Source organism: Aquila chrysaetos, chromosome 9 (genome assembly GCF_900496995.4).
Source record: "Aquila chrysaetos chrysaetos chromosome 9, bAquChr1.4, whole genome shotgun sequence".
Taxonomy (NCBI): domain Eukaryota; kingdom Metazoa; phylum Chordata; class Aves; order Accipitriformes; family Accipitridae; genus Aquila; species Aquila chrysaetos.
The window spans coordinates 30,202,200-30,224,398 of NC_044012.1; the positions used below are offsets into that span (position 1 = coordinate 30,202,200).

General features: G+C 43.4%; 3 protein-coding genes across 8 annotated transcripts; 1 reads left to right on the forward strand and 2 right to left on the reverse strand.

Annotated features, from left to right (window-relative positions):
* Window positions 1-186: 186 nt before the first annotated feature.
* UNG (uracil DNA glycosylase) lies at window positions 187-4,853 on the reverse strand. Of its 2 annotated transcripts, XM_030026596.1 has the most exons (7): window positions 4,749-4,853; window positions 3,956-4,156; window positions 3,771-3,866; window positions 2,938-3,035; window positions 2,421-2,509; window positions 2,004-2,182; window positions 187-1,480 (listed from the first exon to the last, which is right to left on the reverse strand). In XM_030026596.1, exons 1-7 carry the CDS (start codon window positions 4,836-4,838, stop codon window positions 1,340-1,342), a joined length of 894 nt encoding a protein of 297 aa, XP_029882456.1. In that variant the 5' UTR covers window positions 4,839-4,853; the 3' UTR covers window positions 187-1,339. The 2 variants fall into 2 exon arrangements, with proteins under 2 accessions (XP_029882456.1, XP_029882455.1); XM_030026595.1 differs by lacking the exon at window positions 4,749-4,853 and having other exon boundaries at window positions 3,956-4,311.
* Window positions 4,854-5,021: 168 nt separating this feature from the next.
* On the forward strand, window positions 5,022-18,553 carry ALKBH2 (alkB homolog 2, alpha-ketoglutarate dependent dioxygenase). Of its 3 annotated transcripts, XM_041125950.1 has the most exons (5): window positions 5,022-5,395; window positions 6,016-6,214; window positions 6,357-7,637; window positions 16,526-16,637; window positions 18,057-18,553. In XM_041125950.1, the coding sequence occupies exons 1-3, from the start codon at window positions 5,185-5,187 to the stop codon at window positions 6,664-6,666; spliced, it is 720 nt and encodes a 239-aa protein (XP_040981884.1). In that variant the 5' UTR covers window positions 5,022-5,184; the 3' UTR covers window positions 6,667-7,637; window positions 16,526-16,637; window positions 18,057-18,553. The 3 variants fall into 3 exon arrangements, with proteins under 3 accessions (XP_040981884.1, XP_029880608.1, XP_029880609.1); XM_030024748.2 differs by lacking the exons at window positions 16,526-16,637; window positions 18,057-18,553 and having other exon boundaries at window positions 6,016-6,071; window positions 6,357-6,469; XM_030024749.2 differs by lacking the exons at window positions 6,357-7,637; window positions 16,526-16,637; window positions 18,057-18,553 and having other exon boundaries at window positions 6,016-6,042; window positions 6,132-6,196.
* Window positions 9,027-22,033, reverse strand: USP30 (ubiquitin specific peptidase 30). Of its 3 annotated transcripts, none has more exons than XM_030024745.2 (13): window positions 21,892-22,033; window positions 21,501-21,610; window positions 20,450-20,632; window positions 19,084-19,187; window positions 18,115-18,213; window positions 17,325-17,364; window positions 16,964-17,058; window positions 16,144-16,203; window positions 14,923-15,009; window positions 14,209-14,289; window positions 12,934-13,150; window positions 12,147-12,255; window positions 9,027-11,067 (listed from the first exon to the last, which is right to left on the reverse strand). In XM_030024745.2, the coding sequence occupies exons 1-13, from the start codon at window positions 21,960-21,962 to the stop codon at window positions 10,803-10,805; spliced, it is 1,521 nt and encodes a 506-aa protein (XP_029880605.1). In that variant the 5' UTR covers window positions 21,963-22,033; the 3' UTR covers window positions 9,027-10,802. The 3 variants fall into 3 exon arrangements, with proteins under 3 accessions (XP_029880605.1, XP_029880604.1, XP_029880606.1); XM_030024744.2 differs by having other exon boundaries at window positions 17,325-17,367; XM_030024746.2 differs by lacking the exon at window positions 14,209-14,289 and having other exon boundaries at window positions 17,325-17,367.
* Window positions 22,034-22,199: the final 166 nt, after the last annotated feature.

Consider the following 22,199-nt stretch of genomic DNA (forward strand, 5'->3'; position numbering starts at 1 on the left):
GCCTGGTCATGGGGACAAGGAGAAGGACAAGCTCCCACACCTGCGGCTTTGCCTCCCCAGCAGGGAGCAGGGACACCCATGCACCCCCCCCGCCCCAGACCAGCACCCATTGCAGAGCCAGGGCCTCACCTCAGGCACCCCTCCCTCCCTGCACTGTTCCTACCCATGCAACATCACACCGCAACATCAACAAAGTAATTTTTATTTAAAAAACAAACTGGGGGGACAGAAACAAAACCAACCAACCAAAATACAACACAGCCGCAGAAAGTGTAAACTTCCCTTGTACTAGTGTTACCTATTGGAGCAAATACCAAAGAAAGGTTTACAGGGGTATTCTATAAAACCTGATGTAATTTCCAAACGAACAAGGCACTTCACTCCCATTAAAGGAATTACAAAGTCAAAGATGGACTGGAAACCCAGATGTGCAAAGTCCAACCTCATCTTCATCCTGAAGTCCCAACAGTTATTTTCAACAGTGGCTAGAAACCTCGATTTCCTCCCATGAAGGCAAAGCACAAAACTCCTTGTTTTCAGATCTTAAAAGATCTTAAATAATTTGCAAACATCAGCCCATCAACTGGCAGATCTTGACAAACAAACCTTCGCTGCTGCCATCGGCAGGTACCACAAAGTTCATGGTTATCACAGCTCACCTGTCATCCAAGTGATTAACACATCCAGTAAGAATCTAAAAACTTATGGTTTTCTTCTCTAAATGCCAACAAAAAGCGCAGTCTCCCCTCGGCTGCTGGGGAGATTTATCCTGAAATCTTGAGAGTATGGATACACCAAGTAACACTTCTGACAGCATATGGTCTTTACAGTCCCAAGAGGCCATACTTCTAATAACTCTTGTAATCTGTAGCAAAAAGCTAAAAACAAAAGCATCTTCCTTTTCTCCCATGGAGTCAGCTCCACACCCCCCAAATATGAAATCTGGATTTGCACAGTAGGAGGAGGCACAGCAGCGTATTTACAAAAGCTGAACAGCTTCACCTGCAAGAACCAACATCGCCTCACAAGAGCCTGAAAATATATTCCCATTACAACAACGAACACAAGTTAATACAGAACTCTGGTGGGTTTTTTTCTTTGCATCAAACTAGGCCGAAACCTGTTCAAACAGCAGAGAAGTTATCTAACAAACACTCCAATATGCTCTTTAAAAAACATTTTAAAAAAAAATAGAACATCTCTGAAATTTTGGTCATTTGTTCCTTGATCAACATCTGAAGAGTAATTCTCAGGTTAGCAAAAGTTTTTCAGAAACGAGACAACCCCTGAAACAGGGCCTGCTTCCAACCATTAGACCCCACCAGGTTCTGCGCGCAGCTCAGAGCGCTCGCCAGTCAATGGGCTTCTTGCCAGATTTCTTGAGCAGTTCATTCGTCTTCGAGAAATGCCGACAGCCAAAAAACCCTCTGTTGACGGAGAAAGGCGAGGGATGGACTGTCTGCAGGACATGGTGGCGTTTCTGTAAAGCATTGGAGGAAACCGCTCGTTAAGATTTGCATGCTTTCAGTTCCCTGGACAAGGCTGGCTGCTTCTGCCCTAACCAAGCAGGTGTGATTTCCTCTCTACACCACCTCAGCCACCAGCCTGAGGACCTAAAGAACTCGCCATGAGGACCAAGACTTTTATCCCGCTGAGCAGAGGAGGATGGAATAAGTAAAGCAGCAGTAATACCCTGGCCATTTTTCAATTGCTGTAATCCTAACATCAAATTTTATACTTATTCATGAGCCTTTTCCTAGAAAAAAAACAGTGCTGTCCTCAACTGGACGCTTTTCTGACAACAGAAGGTTACACTTGCTCCACTTTTGTTGCTTAACTCTGGCAAAGGCTAAGCTGGAACAGAAGGGCAACTACATTTGACCACAGAGTTCAAGCAGGGAGAAAACCCCAATTCTGTAAGGGAAGTGCCCTCTAGTGTCCACCCAAGTGAAGAAAAAAAAATTAGCGAGAAGGAAGAGATGACGAGGAGTAGTAACCTGTACCCTGTCAATGGAGCTGCCTTTCTTCTGGGCATAGGCTCCCCACAGCATGAAGACGACCCCGTGCAAGTTCTTGTTGAGCCAGGACACCACCACGTCTGTGAACTGCTCCCAGCCTCTCTCCTTGTGGGAAGTGGCCTGGTGAGCTCGCACCGTGAGGACAGCGTTAAGTAGGAGCACTCCTAGCAAACAAAGCAGATACACAGAGGATGAAACAAAAGTCAAGTGTTAACTGCTTTTTCATGCTTCCCCTGAGAAGTGATAAATCAAATTTGCATTCTAAGGCACCTGCAAAGCGATAGGCACTCAGAATTGATTTGCTCTTTTACGGATGGACTGTTTCCAACCATGGATCTGTCTTATAGATCAGCTTTTTTATGACCTACAGTGGACACATTACTAGATTGCCTATTAACTCACCTTGCTTGGCCCAGCCAGTTAGATCACCATGACCAGGATGAGTGAAATCCTCAATATCTGTAGATAGTTCTTTGTAAATATTTTCTAAACTGCAAACAAAAACCATCAGAAGTTTTTTAATGTGCATGTTTAAAGATAAGAGCAAACAGCACCACTTACTGCTCTTACACTAGGCAAGAAGGGTATTGATTTTAATCTTATCTTTTAAGCTAATAAAACCATTTGTAGAAGCAGGGCAACAAGGACTCCTCTTTGTGTGTCTGGCTGGAAGCATAAGAAGAAGGTCTCAGCACAACTGAAAATGCAAATTTACATCCAGCATGCTCTTCAGGATACCACCAAACTACATAGCATTATCCATATTTTTGCAGTAATGTTTTTTCTAGGCAACACACAACTCAAATTTAAGTAGTCACAACACACTTCTTATCAGTTATCTGGCTCACAGCTGTGAGTAACACAGGACTGCAAATAATTTGTAAACAAAAGGAATTTTGCAAACTGAGTGCTGTCATACCTGGGGGGAGGTGGAACAGGCTTCTGGACACTGAAACAGAGCCCATGAGCTTGATTAGGTCCATGATATGGATCTTGTCCCAAAATGACAACCTTTACCTGAAAGCAGGTCTTTGTTAGCACTGAAACAAACACTGAAACAAACACACAGGCAGAAAAAAAACCCCAGCCAAACAAACCCAAAACACCAAACCCCAAGAACTGAAGTCACTGACTTCTCATTATAAACAAGTTGAAGAACATGGTCCCCACCTAACACTGAGGATTAACATCACCACAGCTTTGCCGCTAATATTATTAAGATATTTTGACTGCAGAAGACCAACATTTTCAGAGCGCCACAATAAAACACCTTGTGAAGGTATTTTCCAAGTAAATTTCCTCACATTTTAGTTTTATGCCACACTCGCTGTGATAGTTTTGACACAACTTATTGGCAATGGGATTACCTTAGACGCTGTCATTTTTTAAAAATTATAGCTCATTACAGATCAATTAAAAAAACCAGGAGATGTACGAGATCAAAAAATCAAGCGCTATATTAAGTTGGCAGCGCTGGAAATACGGTCAAAAGTCCAACTAAAGTTTTAAAGGAAATTCTGTGGCCAGCGAGGGTAATAAAACAATAAAACCGCATTTCAGTACGAGAGATGAGAGGTGCCAGGATTGCCAAGTTACACAAGACAAACAACAGCAGTATCTGCCCTCCATGAGATTGAAACTTCGGAGATGAAGGCCTGTGTGCATCCCACCCCGCGTTTTCATCATTTTAAAGGCACCAGCAGCTGCAGAGACCTCCCCCAACCCTCCCCAAGCACCTGCAGCTCTACTCACATCCCTGATGTCGCACATCTGCGTCCAAGTGAAGACTTGGTCGGGGGGTGGATAGACCGTGTAGCGTTTCCTCTCTTCTGCTACGAATGCCATCAGCTGCGGGGGGGGCAGGAAGGGGAGGAAGTTCAGCCCGGGGAGCAGCGGCCGAGCAGCCCCGCCGTTCAGGACAGACCCGCCTCACTCACCTCCATGAAGTAGGGCTTCGAGAACTCCCCGGCCAGCTGCCGCCGCCAGCTCTCCCCGAAGCCCGCGGGCACGTTCCTCTCGGCCAGCCGCTGCAACGCCGCCTCCTTGTTCTTACGGATCCGCTCCACCTGTTCCGGGCTCAGCGGTGAGGCCTGGCCCGCCTCATCTCCCGCCGCCTTCGCTTTCTTCGCGGCGCTGACCTGGAAATGGCGAGCTGAGAGGCGGCTGCAGAGCGGGCGGGGGACGCCGCGGCCCAGCCGCAGGCCGAGCAACCGGAGCCGAGCGGCCGCCATGGCCCCGGCCACGCACCGCCCTCCGCGGGGCGGCCGCGACCCACGCGGGTATTTCGCGGCAAAACAACAGCGGGCCCCTCCCCATTGGCCGCCAAGCCAAGCGGGACCCGCCCACAAGCAGTTAGCCCAAACTCCCCCTCTCTATTGGTCAACGGGAAAGGGCCCGCTCCTCCCTATTGGCCTGCCACAGCCGGAGGAGAGGCTCTCCGCCTAGCAACCTTGACGAAACGGCGGCCCTCAGCGCCCATTGGACGGCGGCGGAGCGTGGCCTCGATTGGCAGGTCAGCCAGGCGTGCCAAGAGCGTGGGGTTTTTGGAAGTGGCCGCGCGGCGCATGGTCTCCCAACTCCCCCCGCCCCGCCGCCAACAGCCGCTAGCGCCGCGCGCCCCAACGGCCACCAACGCCGCGAGACCCCCCTCCACAGCCGCCGCCCCCCCGACCGCCAAGTCCCCTCTTCCCCCCTCTAGGACCGCTGGACCCCCAGCTCCCCGCTCGCTACCTCAGCATCGCCGCCCGGCTCCGGCGAGCGGCCGCGCTTCTTTACCGGCGCGGCGCTGAAGAAGGAGTGCAACGTCTTCTGCCCGATCATGGCGACGGAGCGGCCGAGGGGCAGCGGTGAGGAGCGGCAGCGGTACCCGCGCGAACCGGTGAGTGGGTGGGCGGGACGGGGGTTTGGCGCCAAGAGCGCGCGCGTGCGCGGGGCGGGGCCGGAGAAGGGCGGGGGAACAGCCCTCCCTGGCGTATGCGCGTCCGCCCCGCACTCCCTCCTCCCTCCGCGGCCGCTGGGGGACCCGGGTTTTGCCACCGTCGCTGCGCTGCCTCGGGGAGGGTGGTTCTCGTTACCGCCCGGTCTCGCTGCCGGGAGGAGGCGCCCGCGTTGAGACGGGCATCCCCCACAGCTCCCCGCCGCTGTCGGTGCCTCCGAGCGGGGGCCGATGGACAAATACGTGGTTAAACGGCCTCCCGGGGAGACGGGGGGCGGCGGCGGCGGGAAGAGGCCGCGGGCGGAGGAGCCCGCCTCGGGGCAGTCCCCCTGGCAGGAGATCCGCGCGGAGGGCCTGAGCTGCGACTACCGGCTCCTCTTCGGCAAGGCTGAGGCTGACGAGATCTTCCAGCAGCTGGAAGAGGAGGTGGAGTACTTCGAAGGTAATGGCCGTCCGGGGAGCCGGTTTCAGCTCCGGGTGCCACGGACGCCCCCCGTGCCCCTGCCCGGTGAAGTGTTTCCCTGCCCGGCCGGCCCAAGGCGAGTCCCAGAATGATTCCCGTGGCCTGGGCAGAGGTGGCAGCCAGGTGGTGGAGAGGTTTCTGCAGGCGCCTGGCGTTTGCAAAATCTGGCCCAGAGAAGCAAAGAACAAGCACAGGTCTGATCCTGTAGGGTTAGTTTTGCTTAGCTTGAAGCATGTGTCAAGTGGTTTCATTCACGTTTTAAGAGAAGAACTGGGGTGATCCTGGAATTGTGACAGGGGTTTGTTGGTAGATGTAGTATACGAGATATCCCCGGTCACATTAATTCAACAACAGAGTACGATGGGGGTGCTAGTCCTGTTCATCACATTCAAGGGGGATAGTAAAGCTGTGTCAGACTTGAGAGTTAAGTACTTTGTTGGGACAGAAACACTTGAACAACTTTTGGGTTGTCATCAGCATCGTCGTTTCTGTTGTCCCACTGGAGCTTCTGTGAAGCTCCAAATCGAGATTGTTGAAACTGTGAACTGCAGAGGTAATACAGAGTTGGTTTTGATCCCTTTCATTTCTTGTCTGAACAGGTGACATGACGAAATTGCATGTGTTTGGCAAATGGCATGACATTCCAAGGAAGCAGGTAACCTATGGAGACCCTGAGTTAACATACACTTACTCGGGCGTTACCTTTTCCCCAAAGCCATGGATCCCAGTTCTCAATCGTATCAGAGACCGCATCACTTTGGACACAGGACATACTTTTAATTTTGTTCTCATTAACAGGTATGTCTGATTTCCAATTGCATCAAGCAACTTGTTCAAATGAAAAATTGCTCGCACAACTCTGTTGACAGATCGTTGACAAGTTGTTTACATTCATTTAATTGGATTGGTAGAAGAACTAATTAATCTATTTTGTGTACAGATATAAAGACGGTGGGGACCACATAGGTGAACATCGAGATGATGAGAGAGAACTGGTTCCACGCAGTCCTATTGCGTCTGTGTCCTTTGGAGCTTGCAGGGACTTTGTTTTCAGGCACTGTGATTCCAGAGGGAAAAATGCAACGCGCCACATTAAGCCCATCAAACTGCAGCTAGCCCATGGTAGCCTGCTGATGATGAAGTACCCCACCAACGTGTATTGGTACCACAGCCTGCCCACCCGCAAGAGAGTACTTGCCCCAAGAATCAACCTCACATTTCGGAAAGTGATGACTATAGCCAAGAAGTGAAATACTCAGCAATCAAGCACCAGGTCTTTTGACTCTGAAAATAGAAGCTTTCTTCCCCAACATAACAGTCAATTTCTCATTCAAACACTGTCTTTGATGATCCAAGGTACAAGATGAACAAATTGAACCAGGAGAGGAGATAGCATACTTGGTAACTTGCTAATAAAGGCTGCGACTACTGATCTTAAATACCAAGAATACTTTTTCTCCGTGACATGTTGCTGTAGTCCTGCTGATACATATTTTTAATGAGTAATACCCTTGTTTTGCTCGGGAGGAAGTTTGTTCTCAACTGATCATAATCTAGCTAGTTTTCCAAAAAGATCAAAATACTCTATATCCTTGAGATAGCGGTGAAATAGTTTATAGATACCATAAAGTACAAGATGTAATCATTTGGAGGGAGCCTGGAAGCTGATACTGTTCAACAGGTGACACTTTCTTGTATGCTCTGTCAATGAGCTATAGTTTGCTTGGTTTTTTAAAAAAATAAAATACAAGTAAGACTGACATGAAAAAGAGGAGTGCTAAGAGATTAATATAATGAGTGCAACATGGCTGGCTGCATGTTTTACAGTCTCTATGACTTTTGTCTGCATATGTTTCTCCGGTGCTCTACCTCCTCTGCTGACATGGGAGACTGGGTTCTTTCAGTCAGTAGTGTGGTGGGGCAGGAGGAAGCACGAGGTGCTACTGCACAGGGAGAGGGCCTCTTCTTCCTTGGGTCCTTTGTACAGAAACCAGGAAGCATAAGATGACCTTTTGGGGAAAGACTAGGTTGGACCATTTATATGGACAATGCAGCATGAAAGGCTATAACTTCTGAGAGCGTCTGTTTTTCTAAATAATTATTCCTAGGGATTCCATTCTGGCTACCTGAAAGCCATCACCTTCCATGCTGACAGTTAATCCTGCCAAAATGAGGAAAGACCATCCAAAGCCACCAACGGGTCTTGCGGAATCAAGCGATGGTAAGTACTGAGCGAGAATGTGAACTGATCCTTGTGTAACCAGGCTACAAGCATCTGAATTAGTGATGGGCTCTATCCTTCAGCGGTAGATCCGTTAGGGCTACGGAATTAATGTCTGTTTAGACAATTTGGAGTTGGTACTTCCCACCCCCTGCCACTACCAGAAAATGAAGAGTGAAGAGCTCCTGCATGAATGCTTCTCATCCAGAGAATGTGAGGTGCTGTTTCTATCAAATATATCAAATGCGGTTTGGCTTATAGCTTGGTCTTTGTTTCAAGACATTACCACATGTGAACAGCTACTTTTTCTAATAAGTTTGTTCTTTTATTGCTACTGTACAGTTACAAAAATACCCTGAAGTGAAAATGCAACTTCAAACAGCAGTGCAGTGGTTTGACTATAATATCATACATTTTTAAATAATGCACAAAATAAGACAAGAATAATCCAAACACAGAGATGTCACCTTGGAGGTCTTATCTGATGTTTTTTAACCTTTTACATTTTATTAACACCTTCTCCACCATGGAAGCTTGCGAGTAACAAGTAACAGCATTTGATGAGCCTCATGTGCCTGCACAGAGCCCAGTGACTTCAAAAGGTGAGGGCTGGGTGGCAAACTTCTACAGAGCTCTTTGCTCACAGTAGGCTGGGAGTATCTAGCACAGCTCAGGACCCGGGACTGAGGTGCTGATACTTGCTCCCTTCCTCACACTGAGGGCTAAGCCAAGACCATCTACTCCTTCCCAACAGTGAAAGCTAGAACAAATGCTGACTACTCAACCCTCATCTTTATAGCCCTTGAGGAAGCTTTCAGAGTAAATCTGCAGCTGAGTGAAACTGAGTACTTTATCAGTGTCATACAGCAACTGTGCTTTCATTCTCATCAAACTGGCCCCTGTTGGAAAGCAGCTCTATGCAAAAGAAAAATATATTGAACACGCAAGCTTGCAGTAACGTGGCTTCATGTCCCTGTTACAAGATGATGAGTTTAAGACTTAGTCCATTGTGTATGTATGTTCTGATCCACCTCCAGCATTCCTGCTTTCTAAACAAAGTGACCTGTTCAGATGAACTTCTCAAAAATTCAGTTAAAAACTCTAAACAGACCCTGTTGAGAATAGGTATTGCAGAACATACACTGCTGTCAGTGGAAATGTTTTGAAGTTCTGAGGTACAAATGGTAGACCTGCTGGAGCTAGATGCTTTGCACGGTGTTTTTCCTTAGGTGACACCCACCACTGCTTTACAGCACACCCTGTACTACTGCACACCCGTGCTGCCCAGAATGAAGGGCTTTCACCTTCTGCAAGTCAGTTAGGTCTTAGTTCAATGGCCAGGGCATTTTTGGCATTTTGCACCCTTCTAGGTTTTTTTTTGGGGGGGGGGGGGGGGGGTGTCTTCTTGTTTTCCCATAACTTAAAATAGAAAGGTTAAAACCATGCTACTGCTAGCCTAGCACAGACAGGGAGACTTCTCAGGAACTAGTATGTCGGTGGATTTATAAAGACTATTTTATGCACTATGAACATTACTTGGAGCAGGAATTGTGATCCATACTCTGGAATGATGAGCTGTGTAAATAGTTTTGCATATACATCCATTACCACTCTTATTTTGGCTGGTTTTGAGCCTCCCGTTTTGAGCCTCTGAATGCCTATGAGCTTTGGGCAGCAATATGAATGTATGAGGTACAAAGTTGCCCAAAAAAAACCCTATTAAGACAGTTGTTACCATTTGAAAACTTAGTTGCTGTTTTACACTGAAAAAGCTTGTCTGATGAATTAGTCTTTTTCTCCAAGCTTACAAGGATAGAAAAGAGCTAAAAATAGCCTGCATACTTTATTCCTGGTAATTTAAAAGTAGTCAGAAGGATAATTTTTGCTGCTTCTACCTCCGTGCTTTGAGATTATTTTTTTTTTGACACATCAAACAATATAGAGCAGCAAAGTACACCTTACTTCTGTTTATGTGGCAATCTGTGTATCTAATGCAGTGACACCAGTCTTTTCAGACTGCTGTACTACTTCACAAGACAAGTAAGTGCCCACCAGTCCTAATTCAATTGTTTATGCTCTAACTTGACAAGGATGTTTGGGTTGCTATACATCTCAGCTAACAATCACAACCGGTACAAGCTCTAAAGCTCAATTGCAAGCCAGACAGCATGTATCTGAATGGTTGATGAGAAATGGCAGTTTTCAGCATTAAAATAGGAAGGGCAAGTCTAGAACACCAATTACAGTAGCCTTGAAATCACAGCATTAAAAGTTGTAGTCGATGCTACAAGCAACTGTATTCAACAGTTCCATAGTGACAAAGTAAATTACAATACTGATTGCTAGCAAACACTTCTGTCTCTTGATTTCAGCTATATTCCAGAGATAGAGAGCAATATACCAGGGTCTTGGCTCTTAATAGATAAAAAAATTATCTTTTCTCCTGGAAAAGGGAAACTGCATTTTGAATCACCAGAAGTACTTCTATGATGTATAAAAAAATAAAATATTGGGAAAATTACATGAACAGGGAAGTAATTTTTTGGATCGTGCATGCTATGTAGAGATGCCTTACTTTATTGATTAGCTGGGCTATCAAGAGAAACCTGATTCCATTAGTAGTTCATCCCCTCATCTTGAGACATTTACCAGAACGCAACTGACATGCAGTGGACTCAGACAATGGTAATGTCACTATTCAAATAAGCTCAAGGCACTTTTGTTTCTTAAATCATTGCCTTTGATAACAGTAGCTTCCCATCAACTGCTTTTGGGGCTCCCGTGTTCAGAAATGTCTGCAGTGAAATGTATGGGATTAAGCATCTCCCTTTGAAAATTTACAGCCATGTCAGAATATGGAATACAGCCTTGGGAAGTCTGTTTGAATTGTCTGTTTCAGAGCTGTGATGTTGACAAAATTACTACCTAACAGAATAAATGCTTCTCTAATACAGATTTACTTTGGACTGCACAACATTAGCAGACCAACTTTGGGTAGCGTAATTTTAGTACAAAACACAACTCCCAGCAGGAGCCAGCCATTGCCATAGAGGGAGGGGAAAGTTAAAGGGCCTGTGGTGGGTTATTTGCATAACAGGCAGGAGGTGCAATGTAGATCTCATTAGAGGAATTTTGTCAGTTTTCGTCCTTCTTCTGCTCTCTTAATCACTCTTCAACCCTTAACTCCAAGCTTTGGTGCTGTACCCTTGAGTGAATGCGCTCATAAAAAAGCAAGTAAGCACTAGAAGAAAGGACTTCCTGCAAACTAGCTTTGCGAACGGTATCATCAGAAATCCATAGCCACTGACTGCTGACAGAGTGTGGGTTCTTAGGAGAAGGTGGAGAGCGGCGGTAAGTCACAAAGTGTCCAGAATGCATGTCTCCATGATGAACTACAACTGCCATCAGACGGTAAAGGTATACAGGGGAACTGAAGGACAAATGAGAAAAAGGAAAGGGTCAGCAGCCCTTGTGGATCACACATATACCAGAAGCAGCCCCACTTGCTTTGTCTTCAGTTGCAATTTCTTTTTAGAGCAAATAGATGTCTCCATAAGAGACACACTGCCTTGCAATTACTTTTCAGTATACCAAGTCTTTGCTGCAGTGCTGCCTTGCTCCGTTATTGAGAAAACGGAACCATTTACTTTATAAGTTTATGCTACAGAGGACTACTGCCATTTTGTACAGCATAACTGATTGAATTTTGCAACAGCATTTTCCATCAAACCTACCAATGTGCCAGTATTTTAAAGCACTGCTAATGGACAGAAAAGCTATTCTGGAAGAATGTGCTTTCAACTGAAAAGAGGTAAAATTGCAGCAGGTAACCCACAAATAACGATGGACCCGCTTTCAAGGATTTGCTCTGCAACTGTCTTCATAACAAACATTTGGTACAAAATGGTTCCAGGCTTCTTATTTCACACAGTGATTGTGGGAATTGTCTTCCCCATGGGGCAAATACGCAATGGCAGATAGAAGAAGTAGTACAGAACTAACTATACATTTGTCACCAGCATGAAAATAAGTGAACTTTCTCAAAGGCCAAGAAAACAGATTATCAGGAGAAGCATCAAGGCTGATTTACTAAGTAGAATCATGGCAGCTGCAACTTAAATCAAGCTTCTTCAATGTTTGAAAAAAATCTGTAAGAGGTCTGCGGATTTCTTGCAATAGTTTTAAAATCAGAGTAAGAGGTAAAAATGAAACGAAGGGCTAGAGAAAAACAGCAAGAATAAGATTATGGCTATTCAGAAGGATGATTTATTGCACCACGAACCAGAGAAAGGAGATTTTGAGTTTTGCTTGTAATATGTTCTACTCCCTTTTCTAGGAGAGAAATGGAGCCAAAGACAACCCCTAAAAATCAGCCAAGAGAAAAGCAAAAAAATTCTGCACAGGAGCTAGGATAGATGTTAGATTCTGTGACTATGCAGCCTCACAATAAAGACAGACATGATTTGAAGGGACAGAAGTTATAAGATAGGGTACAAATCTTTAACTTACCTGCATTCAGGGAATGCAGCAAGTGGGAAAGTTCCCGAGGACATTAAAAATGAAGAGGGGCAGGCACCATTCATAAAGACCGGTTTAGTACCAGATGGCTGTTCTGCACCTGCAAGAGAAAGTAGACATTCAGTAATTTAACTTCAATGCTACTGTTAGTATTGCTAACAACAGTGCTTCTGTTCCTGCAGTACCTTTCATCACAGAATATGAAGGTATTTTACTTATTTTAATTCATTACATATTATAATCCCTTAAGAGATGCAGAGGAGTGTAATATCCAAAGACAGTGGTAATTGTTTTTACGTGACACAAACATGAAAATGACCATGTTTGCAAAATCCCAACTAAATAGAATACTGAGCTGCTGAAATGACATACCTACTACAGCTAGATTTTCTAATTGTTTTTTAAGAAGTCACCATTCCCACCATTCTTATTGTGCTTGTCCTGAAGCCTTAGAAGAGCATCACTAACAAGATAATCCCTAGGACTTCCCGAGTTTAACATTCCTTCATCCTCTGGACATAAGACATGTGAGTTCTATGCTATCTGGGAATTTTTTGTTTGTTTGCAAGGGTTTTTTAGTAGGATCAAATTAAATTATCAAAACTGAACTGTAAACTTGGAACAGGGTATCCTAATGCTTGCTGGGAAAGGGATTTCTACCTGTCCTCTTTGCACAGATCCAAATATAGATAGTGCTCTTGTGTTCATTCTGCAGATTAGAATGTTTTATCACTGAAACATAGAAATACCGAATAGATTTTATTTTCAAAATAAGTACCTGAAGGTTTTACTGCTATCCCATCCTTTGTTCCAGGTGTTGTCTCAGAGTGTCTCTGATTCAGCTCATTCTGGCTTGATTTATGAACAGGAATGCGGTATTTGTAGATGTCCATGATCAGGAACTCATTGAACTGTACATGTTCGTGGCGTTTCAGAGGAGTGCCTTGGTTTGACCAGCTCAGTCTTTGCAGATGGATACACAAACACTGAGGGAGCTTCAGCAATATTCCATAGAAAAGGAGAGTCAAAATACATTTTTAAATGAAGAGAAACAGCTGTTCAAGTTAAAAGCATACTAACAGAACTGGTCAGTCTAGTGGATAAGGAAATGCATCACTGAACTGTTCCCTTATGTGCTACTTTATCTACATGTAAGCTTATTGGCAATATTATCCCTAGGACATGACACAAACTCACAACTCTCTTGAGATTTCTGATAATGCCACTACTGGTCACTCACTAGGCAGTAGGATAGATAGCTAATGTTAATTGTTTTCTCCAAATGGAAGAAAAATCAATAAAAATACATGCATGTTCCTAAAAAGCTCACCTGTCAGTCTCATCTAGCTTGTTGATCTGTGAGGTAGAAATGAGGATTGGAATTTGTTGGAGTGAGTTGTTGTAAGACATTTGCTAATACTCAGTAAGTAATGGCTTTGCACAGTGAGAGTACCAGGGGAAAAAAGGTCAAGTAGTTACAAATATCTGACATTAGAAGTCATGCCAGAGTTAAGCTCTATCAATAAGTGCATATTATTACTAATGGCACCTGAGGCTCTTAATTACAGACCAGTGCCCTGTTGTCCTCTGCATTAGATGATCACAGAGCAAAAAATAAGAGCTTCTCATAGAAATTACACGTGATGTTTAGTACCATATTCACTTGTTTAAACCAGCTGTATTTAGAACATCTTAATTTCTTGGAAATGTGCAATTGCTAAAGGTGCTACAAACACTGTATATATGAATCCCTTCACTTAGCAAGGAAATCAAGAACTCATGCAAGACATATGAACTGCCACTGAGCCAAACTCACATTTAAGTGTCTTGCTGAATAACAGTAGAATACTTGCATTCTTCCAGCTATAGAGTGTGACGTTTTGCTGAATTGAGGCCTCAATGCCTACAAATATTTGGCAAATGAGCTTACTTTTTCAAGTAAAACATTAAAGCAGTCTAATACCAAGAAGTGGACATCAAGCAAAGACATCAAAGAAAGAAATGACTGTATAATAGGATTTAAAAATAGATTTGGTGGGTTAACTTGCCTCACCTTTCCTAACTTCAGTTGCTTAACAAATGTTGTTCTCTGGTTTTCTATGCTCTGTCCATTCAGAGTCCCTTCTGCCTGAATCTGAAATCAAAGGGGAAAAAAAAAAAAAAAAAAAAAAAAAAAGACATTTGATTACCTGCTGTATCAGATTACACATGATAGCGCAGGTCTGCAATGTCACATTGCAGACAAAAGGAATTGTCTATCTAGAACTATGCTCAAGTATATTAGTTACACCTACAGTTTTCTAGGAACTTTCTTAAAAATTTTTGGCCTATCCTAATGGATCAGAATTCTAAACCAAAATCAAGCAGAAAGGAGCATTTACAGAACAAGCTCAATCTCCAGGTTTATGTGTAGTCATATGCCATTTCTGTTGGTTTTCAAATGAGCCACTTTGGCTCTGTGCTATCATCAAATTACAGGCAATTATAAAATACTGTTTAAAATACCAGAACAAAAAAATTGTCCCAAATACTATCTAAATAATACCTGGTAATTATAGAATAAAATATTTGTAATTTTTGTAATACTAGTAATAAATAAAGCTTCAAAATACTCTGTGAGATAAGAACTCCATTTTAAATATAAGAAATCCCAGGCAAGTTAGAGGCTTTCCTGAAGTCACAAAGGAAGGAGTAGAAAACTGAAGCTATAATTCTGTCAGCAGGCCTAAAACTAATCTAGGAGGTTATGTAAATTAAAATTACATACTTTAGTGCAGTTGTCACATACAACATCCTTTACAGATTCAGAGGAGATGAAATGATGGAGGCAGTGGTCCAGTGTCATAGGATGACCCTTAGTATGAAAAAAAAAAATTATTTGCAGTAATTTCAGGGTGCATACCACTTAATTTTGTGAAAGGATTTTTCATAATTTCTTTCATAAAAAATACAGAACTGCAGACTTGTTTCTTGAGAAAACTGACTAAATGGCTTTGAGTATAGAACACTGATAATGTAACTAACTATGAGGATTCTTCCTTTGCCTGGATTAAACAGGGAAAACGTTGCAGCCTGTAGAAAACAACAATAGCTGTGACCCCCTGTGTGACTCCTTTAGTGGGGTTTTAAACTACAGATTCCTGGCCCTGTTACTATTTTTCTCTAAAGTTCCAGCACTTCATGGGTCACTTTATGCACTCAGACCCTCTACATAGGAGAAGTACAGCATTTAGTTGAATTTAGGCACTCCTTCCTATACTTCCTTGTAGACTCTACTACATACTGCCAAGTATGAAGGGCTTAATCTTCAATGATGGTATAAAATAAAACACAAATAGCAGAAGATGTGTCCAAATCCCAATCCTAGCTGTCCAGGAGTGTATTCTATAGGTGCGAGTCAAGAGTTTCCATGAGTGCAAGTGGCTGCTACTTGTCTGGAAAGACAAATCGCTAGCAGACATTAAGTAACAAACCGGTATAGTTCAAAAATGTCCTGCACATTTTGCCCCCAAAATCTACAATGTTTTGTCATTCAAAGTTTTTCAGAGAGCCAAAAAGAAACAGAAACAATTTCCAGTTGAAATCACTTGATGCAAAATCCTGTATCGGGTAACTTGTGTACTATCACCACAGAGACAGCGCACCCAAAGGTCACCTTCCAAGACTGCCAGAAACAGCCCTCAGGATACAATCTGGTCTGTTCAAATTACACAGAAAGGAGCAAACACTCCACCAGGAGAAACAGAAAACTCTATTGGTGTCATCAAAGTCATGCTTGTTGTACAAATTGGTAATTTGCACCAACACATTAGTGGTAAGGTACTGTATTGGCACAACAGGATCATTTATAAAAAGGCAGGAAAATAAACTGTAGCTACTCATTTACGCTTAGGCTGTAGCATCTTAGAAAGACACTAGTGAAGGTAAAGCTATGACAACGAGGCAATAGGCAGACTGGCTGGATCATGTGTCAGTGAGGGATACATACCCACACAGCTGCTGGAATACTCAGTGAGAGACTGTCAAAGGTATCATACCTCACAGGACTCTGCAAGAAAATATTTCACATATCCAGTGAGCTAAAATTTATGATGGTCAGAAAAAAACCCCAAACCAGCCTCACACAAGATGAACACATGCCCTCTGCTGTCCACAATTACCTGGTAGAATAGGGTCAAAAACACCCGCTTTCCCAACCACAGTGCTAAGGAACACTAGGTATACAAGGTGCTACTTAGCCCCTTTCTGCTGAAGCTGCCCTTACTCACTTAAATTTGTTTGCAAGGTTTTGAAAAGTAAAAGTACTAAAGGTACTCCTGCAGTTTGATCTACAAATGAGATTTACTTACTTTATTTTTTTCTTTATCCAGGTTATCTTCATCTCCTTACTCTGGATAACTGGACTGCAACTTAATTTGGCTTTGCATGTGCAATCCCAATACTGTGTGCTGAATGTATAGCTCGTCCTAAAACGCTACCCATGTGAGTGGATTTTCAGTATATGATAGCTGTGGTACTGAATACTAAATATAATGAGACAGCTATTAGTCTGTCTGATAAGACAGCTATTATCCCCACAAAGTGGAACACACTTAGTTTTCTTCAGTATATTTAGTGATACATTCTTGTTCATCACCAATGCCATAATAAGTACCTGAAAAAGTAACAGTCTAAGCTGTCAGCCCTGCAGACCTTTGGAGCTTAAACCAGCTATGTCAGAAACAAGGGATGATGGTTTCAGAATGCACTCCGAGTGTCGGACATCTGTTTTCATGTATACATATATTACCAGACACACATTCTTATACCTGGTGTTCACAGTGTTTGCAAACCATGTTGCTGGTCAGCCTTCCGTGAAAAGGATGCTGAGATTTCCAGTGATTTGACACAGGGGGAAGAGACCCTGAAACGCAAAGCTGAAATTGTCCTTTTTTTTTTTTTTCAATACATCTATGTTCATCACTACAATTCCACATTTTTGGACCACAGTAACAAAAGTAACTGCTCTAAAACATGTTCTGTCCCACTGACAAATAATTAACAGGTTTTTTACAGCTGAAGAGATATATTTCAGTCCAATACAGACAAAGATCAATTAATATTATCCCCTTAATAAACAAAGTGACTACACTATGAATATTCATATTTCAGAATGGAAAAAAAGTATACCTCTTGTTCTGCAGCTTATTTGCTTTTGGGTTATTTCTGGCTGCTACAGAGGAAGATAAAAAGATATCATTAACCCTACCTTAGAAACCATTAAGTATTAAATATGTTCTTATTTCATCCCTAATACGCTTTTCTGACATTAGAACAACTGTGGGAGTTTTAGTGTCTCTTTATATTTGAGGAAGGCCAAAAAACCTGGTACGCAACAAATTTATAATTGACAAAGAGAACACTTCTAATAAAATGAATAATTAATCTGCAGAATTCTCTCCCTCAGAGTACTAAAATAAAAGCGTAACAGATTTTATAAACCCTTTGTATATATTTTAGAGAAAAAGAGATAGAAACTTTTCATCTGCATGAAGTTTACCACTAAACTGGAGGATAAGATATATTTCACCTCCAAATGGGCTATTCCATAAATGACCATTTTGCAGTTTTCAATCCTCTTTCATGTGTCAACTCTTACAGATGAGAGTAACTGCTTAGATGGACTACTGTTCTGTGCTACTATTTCAATCCCTGTATTCCATGGATTTAGCAATGCAAGAGCCCTCACAAAAGTGGGATCACTATAAATTCAAATACATTTCCTTACAAAAAACATTTTTTATTCTTTAGATTGCCTGGCCTATTGATTCATTTCTATCAAGAGTACTGAAGAACGGTTTTGTAAACATAATGAAAGTATCTTCAGTTTCTAAACAGAGACTTTATACCTGACACACTTAGGAATCTAGGCAGACTACAGAAACTTCTGATAATGAAGTAACATTGGTAAATAAGTCACCTCCAGCGAATGCACATCGAACAAATGTGTCACACGTGGCTGACGATCCCGTTCATCTTCTAATGAAGAGGTAAGGACGTGAAATAGTTCATGAGCATCCTATTAAATAGAGGAATAAGACTTAGAGGAAGCGAAAACAACAGACATCAAAACATACACCAGGAGTACTGATACACATATGACTACATCATTGTAGTGGGAAGTGAAAGGAAAAATTACTGCTTAGAGCCCACCTTGTGTATTAAGAGTAATCATTTGTGCATCTGTTGCAGTTTTGCCAAAAAGCTTTTTCTATAAAGCTGAACTTGATAACAGTACATATTATGAAAAAAATTCTGGGCCATACAAACTCAAAAGATACTAAAATACTTGGAGGAAAAAAGAAAAATGAGTGCACAAAGGCCTGCTTTCCATGATTTCAATAAAAGCATAATTGAAATCTCTGCTGTTTGCTTTGGCTTTGAAATATAAAAGACAGAACCGTATTTTCTGAGCGAGACAATTGGTGGAGTTCATCAGCCAGCTGCACTTACTTAGGGGCTGAAAATACTGAAAATAAGAATTAGAAATCTTGTGTGTTACACGTAACTAAATTTGGAAATGTTAGTCAAGTAGAGTCCATCCCTTGAAGCAGCGTGGCACGTTAGCACAGACCCATTATCTATAGCGAAGTTAGGGCCGTATCTCTTCTATTTTAATATTACTGGCTCCATTGTACCAAATCTGAAGGTAATTAAGTATAAGGTTTTGAAGCAGCCAGGGTTTCCATGATGAGTATCTAAGCAAACTGAAAACACCGTTCATCAATCGCATGGTTGTTTTCCTTCACGTTTTAAAGCAAACTTTCTGCTACAGCAAAGATTCAGATTTGACACTCAGGGTTATTAGTACCATAGCTTCAATTTTCTGTTATTCCATATCTAAGCACTGAGGTGTATATCAGGCAGTCTAATTGAATTCTCTAATCACCTGCTCTTCAAATGATGAGATCTGCCACCTATATGTTCTTAAAACTTCTAACAGGCAGCTTGCATCCAGGACATCATCTTCTGTTACCTCTTGACAGGATAAAGCTAGAGACATTGCATTTAAAAATGTTAGAAGGAGCCACAAAGAACAGTTAGAACACAAATCTGTTTATTTTAGACTGTATGTTACTTAAGCATCATATAATTGATTACAGCAGAGTTACTCTTGATTAAGACAGGTAGACAATGACAATCAAACTAGTATGTATTAATTACCATTCTCATCTGACTCAGGCTAACTGCATACATTCTCCTCATTGCAACCTGAAAGGTTTCTCAACTGATACAGAGAGAATAAATAATATAAACACCATCTGGAAAGACACATTTTTACTGTTGGATTGGGTAAAAACTGGTACTTTGCATGTCACAGAAACCCCAGTATTAATGCCCCATCATCCTTACATCAGTTAAATGTACATGCTTAACTGGCACAATTTTAGTATGAACAACATACTGAGATGGGAGAACTTCCAATGGATTTCCTTTAAAACAAAGCCCTGTGAGGAAAGCCAAGGAGAGCCAATGGATTGCTTAAACACTTTGAGCGTTTAAATAGGATGTAACTGGTACATGAAATTAGCACAGGGGCAAGTCTGAAACGGGTTACCAAATTGGGCTTAGAGGCTTTAACACTTTGTATGATGTTGGATGGAAATATCTCATTTAATAGTCCATATTTTTGGGAAAATAGTAAGCTTGGCAAAAAATGCTTAAATTATTTTATAATGCATTAATTTTCTTTTATAGAGAATTCTGAGTGCCTATCTACTTGTGATAGTATTTTCCTACTTCTTCAATTTTACCGAGTCCATTTTCATACTGTTTTAACCGTTAATACTCTGTGAACAGCAAATGCGCTAAAGCCTGTGACAATGGGTGCCATAACCACATTTTCAGCACCCCTGTTGCCCTCTACCTCAGATTTGTTCAACCTGCTGGCAAACGGCTTCTTCAGAGCAATGTGCACGATGCTGTGTTGGCTGCTTCTCGATTGCCAGGCGAGTCAAACAAAACCTGAAACCTTTCAGCTCTTGGCCAAGAAACAAACAGCTTTGGGGACATATGCAGCTGGGCCTTGCGCTGTTCAGGCTCAATACAGTAACTTAATACCTTTTGGATCTCTACCCCTCTGTGAAAATTGGTTGAACTTGGCCAATAAATTCAAAGTTAGTAGAGGGAAATTAAAAAGAGAAGAGTACAAGACCACATGAGCTTCCTTTCTTTAGGAAAGGAGGCTAGAAATGATAACATTTACGCTAAATATTTTCTTGTTAGTTTATCGCAATGTGAAAATGTTAAAGTACCTCTTAGGAGATGCAGCAAAGTGACTGACAAGTATTGATGCTCAGTGGACTGGTTCTGGTCTGTCTTGTATTGTGTTGTAAATTCCTCCAGCCACTTTACGAAAGACGGACAGGAAGATAAGCCTTGCAGCAAAGAGTTCATGAAACAGGTGTTTCCTAAGTTAAGAAGGCCAGGTACAAGCCCTACAAATAGAAGTAGAAGAGTTTACACCATAAAGTCTAGGAAAATCTGAGTATTTTCAGTCGCAAGTGTTGTGTTAGGTTTTAAAATTATATTAAAATTATTTCCCTTTATTTGGTACTTGCACCCCATGAAAACTAGAAGACCCTGCTACAGCATCCTGTAAAGTGTTTATATACATGGTGGTCTCTGAGACTTACACCACTGTAAAAATCTTTTAAAATGTTCCTTGAAAAATGCTTTTTTCCCCAACAGGAACAGATTTCTATCCACAACACTAAGGTTCAGGATTATCTCCAAGTTACCATACAAACTGTAAAATTCTTGGTTACAATATATAGTGTAGGAGCCCATGAGGTCACAGCTGCACCACTGCATGCTTCAGCTTGGTTTGGTGAAGCTTTCTTTTTTGCTCAGGAAGAGAGCTGGCTTGCCAAGGATTAATGAGATGTTTCTGCACAACTCTGCTTAGCAAGAGACTTTCACTTCTCTTGTACTAATTGTCGATAAGAACACATTTCTTTTGCATTCCAAAATGCACAATAAAGTGCGTTATCCGCAGCAGTTCAGTAATGAACTTGTCACAGGACACAAAACCACGTTTAACGAGTTACAATTTTAGAAAAATGTCAATTGATACAGTTAATATTAAAGTCCTTTGTTCAATGCCTATTTTTTTGAATTTGTTACGTTTCTAAACAGGACAGTGACCAAACGTTTGTCTGTAGCAAGAGAAGATAATTTACTGAAGCTCATAATAAACCAACAGAAGCAGGTGTGTTTCTAACATCTCGGAGAGCCCTCCGGCACGCCGGAATTGACTTTTGGGGCGCTTTTCCCGTGTTTTCCCTGCCCTCCCGCCCTCCCTACCTTTCCTGCGCCTCTTCCTCTCGGTGATGGGACCCCACAGCACGTACATCCCCGCCGCCAGAGCGGCGGCGACCCCCCCGATAACGCCCCAGTTCTTCATCACTTTATACCTGGAACGGGGAAAAAAAAACCTACAACAAAAATATAAACCACAACCGGGGAGTCTCTACCTCTGCCTGCAGGTCAGACCCACGGACGCGGGGGTAGGGGCGGGGGGGGGGAGGCGGTGGACGCCCAGGAGGTTCGCACGGCTCCCGCATGCTTTAACGCCCTCCTCCCGCTGTCGCTCGCGGTGCGCGGTGCCCGGCTCGGGGGAGAAGGGCCGGCCTCGGCCCGCTGGCCCCGCCACGCCGCCGGGGCACGCCCGTCCGTCCCCCCCCCCCTCGCTGACCTGGCCGCCGCTCCGGCCCGCAGCAACCGCCGCACCGCCCCGTCCGCCTCCGCGGTACCGCCGGGCAGCATCCCGCCCCCTCCGCCCCCCGCAAGACCCCCGCGCCGGAACCAGGGCCCGGCGGGCAGGGCGGCGCGGCGGACGGGGCGGCGGAGCGCCGGAAGTGGCGCGGGGTGCCCGGCTAGAGCGCGGACCGCCCCTAGCAACGGGCGGCGGCGGGCGGCCGGTCGCTAAGGCTGCGGTGGAGGCGGGGCGGCGGGCACCGGCCTGCTGCGGGCCGCCCCGTCAACCGGGCAAGGCCGGGGGAA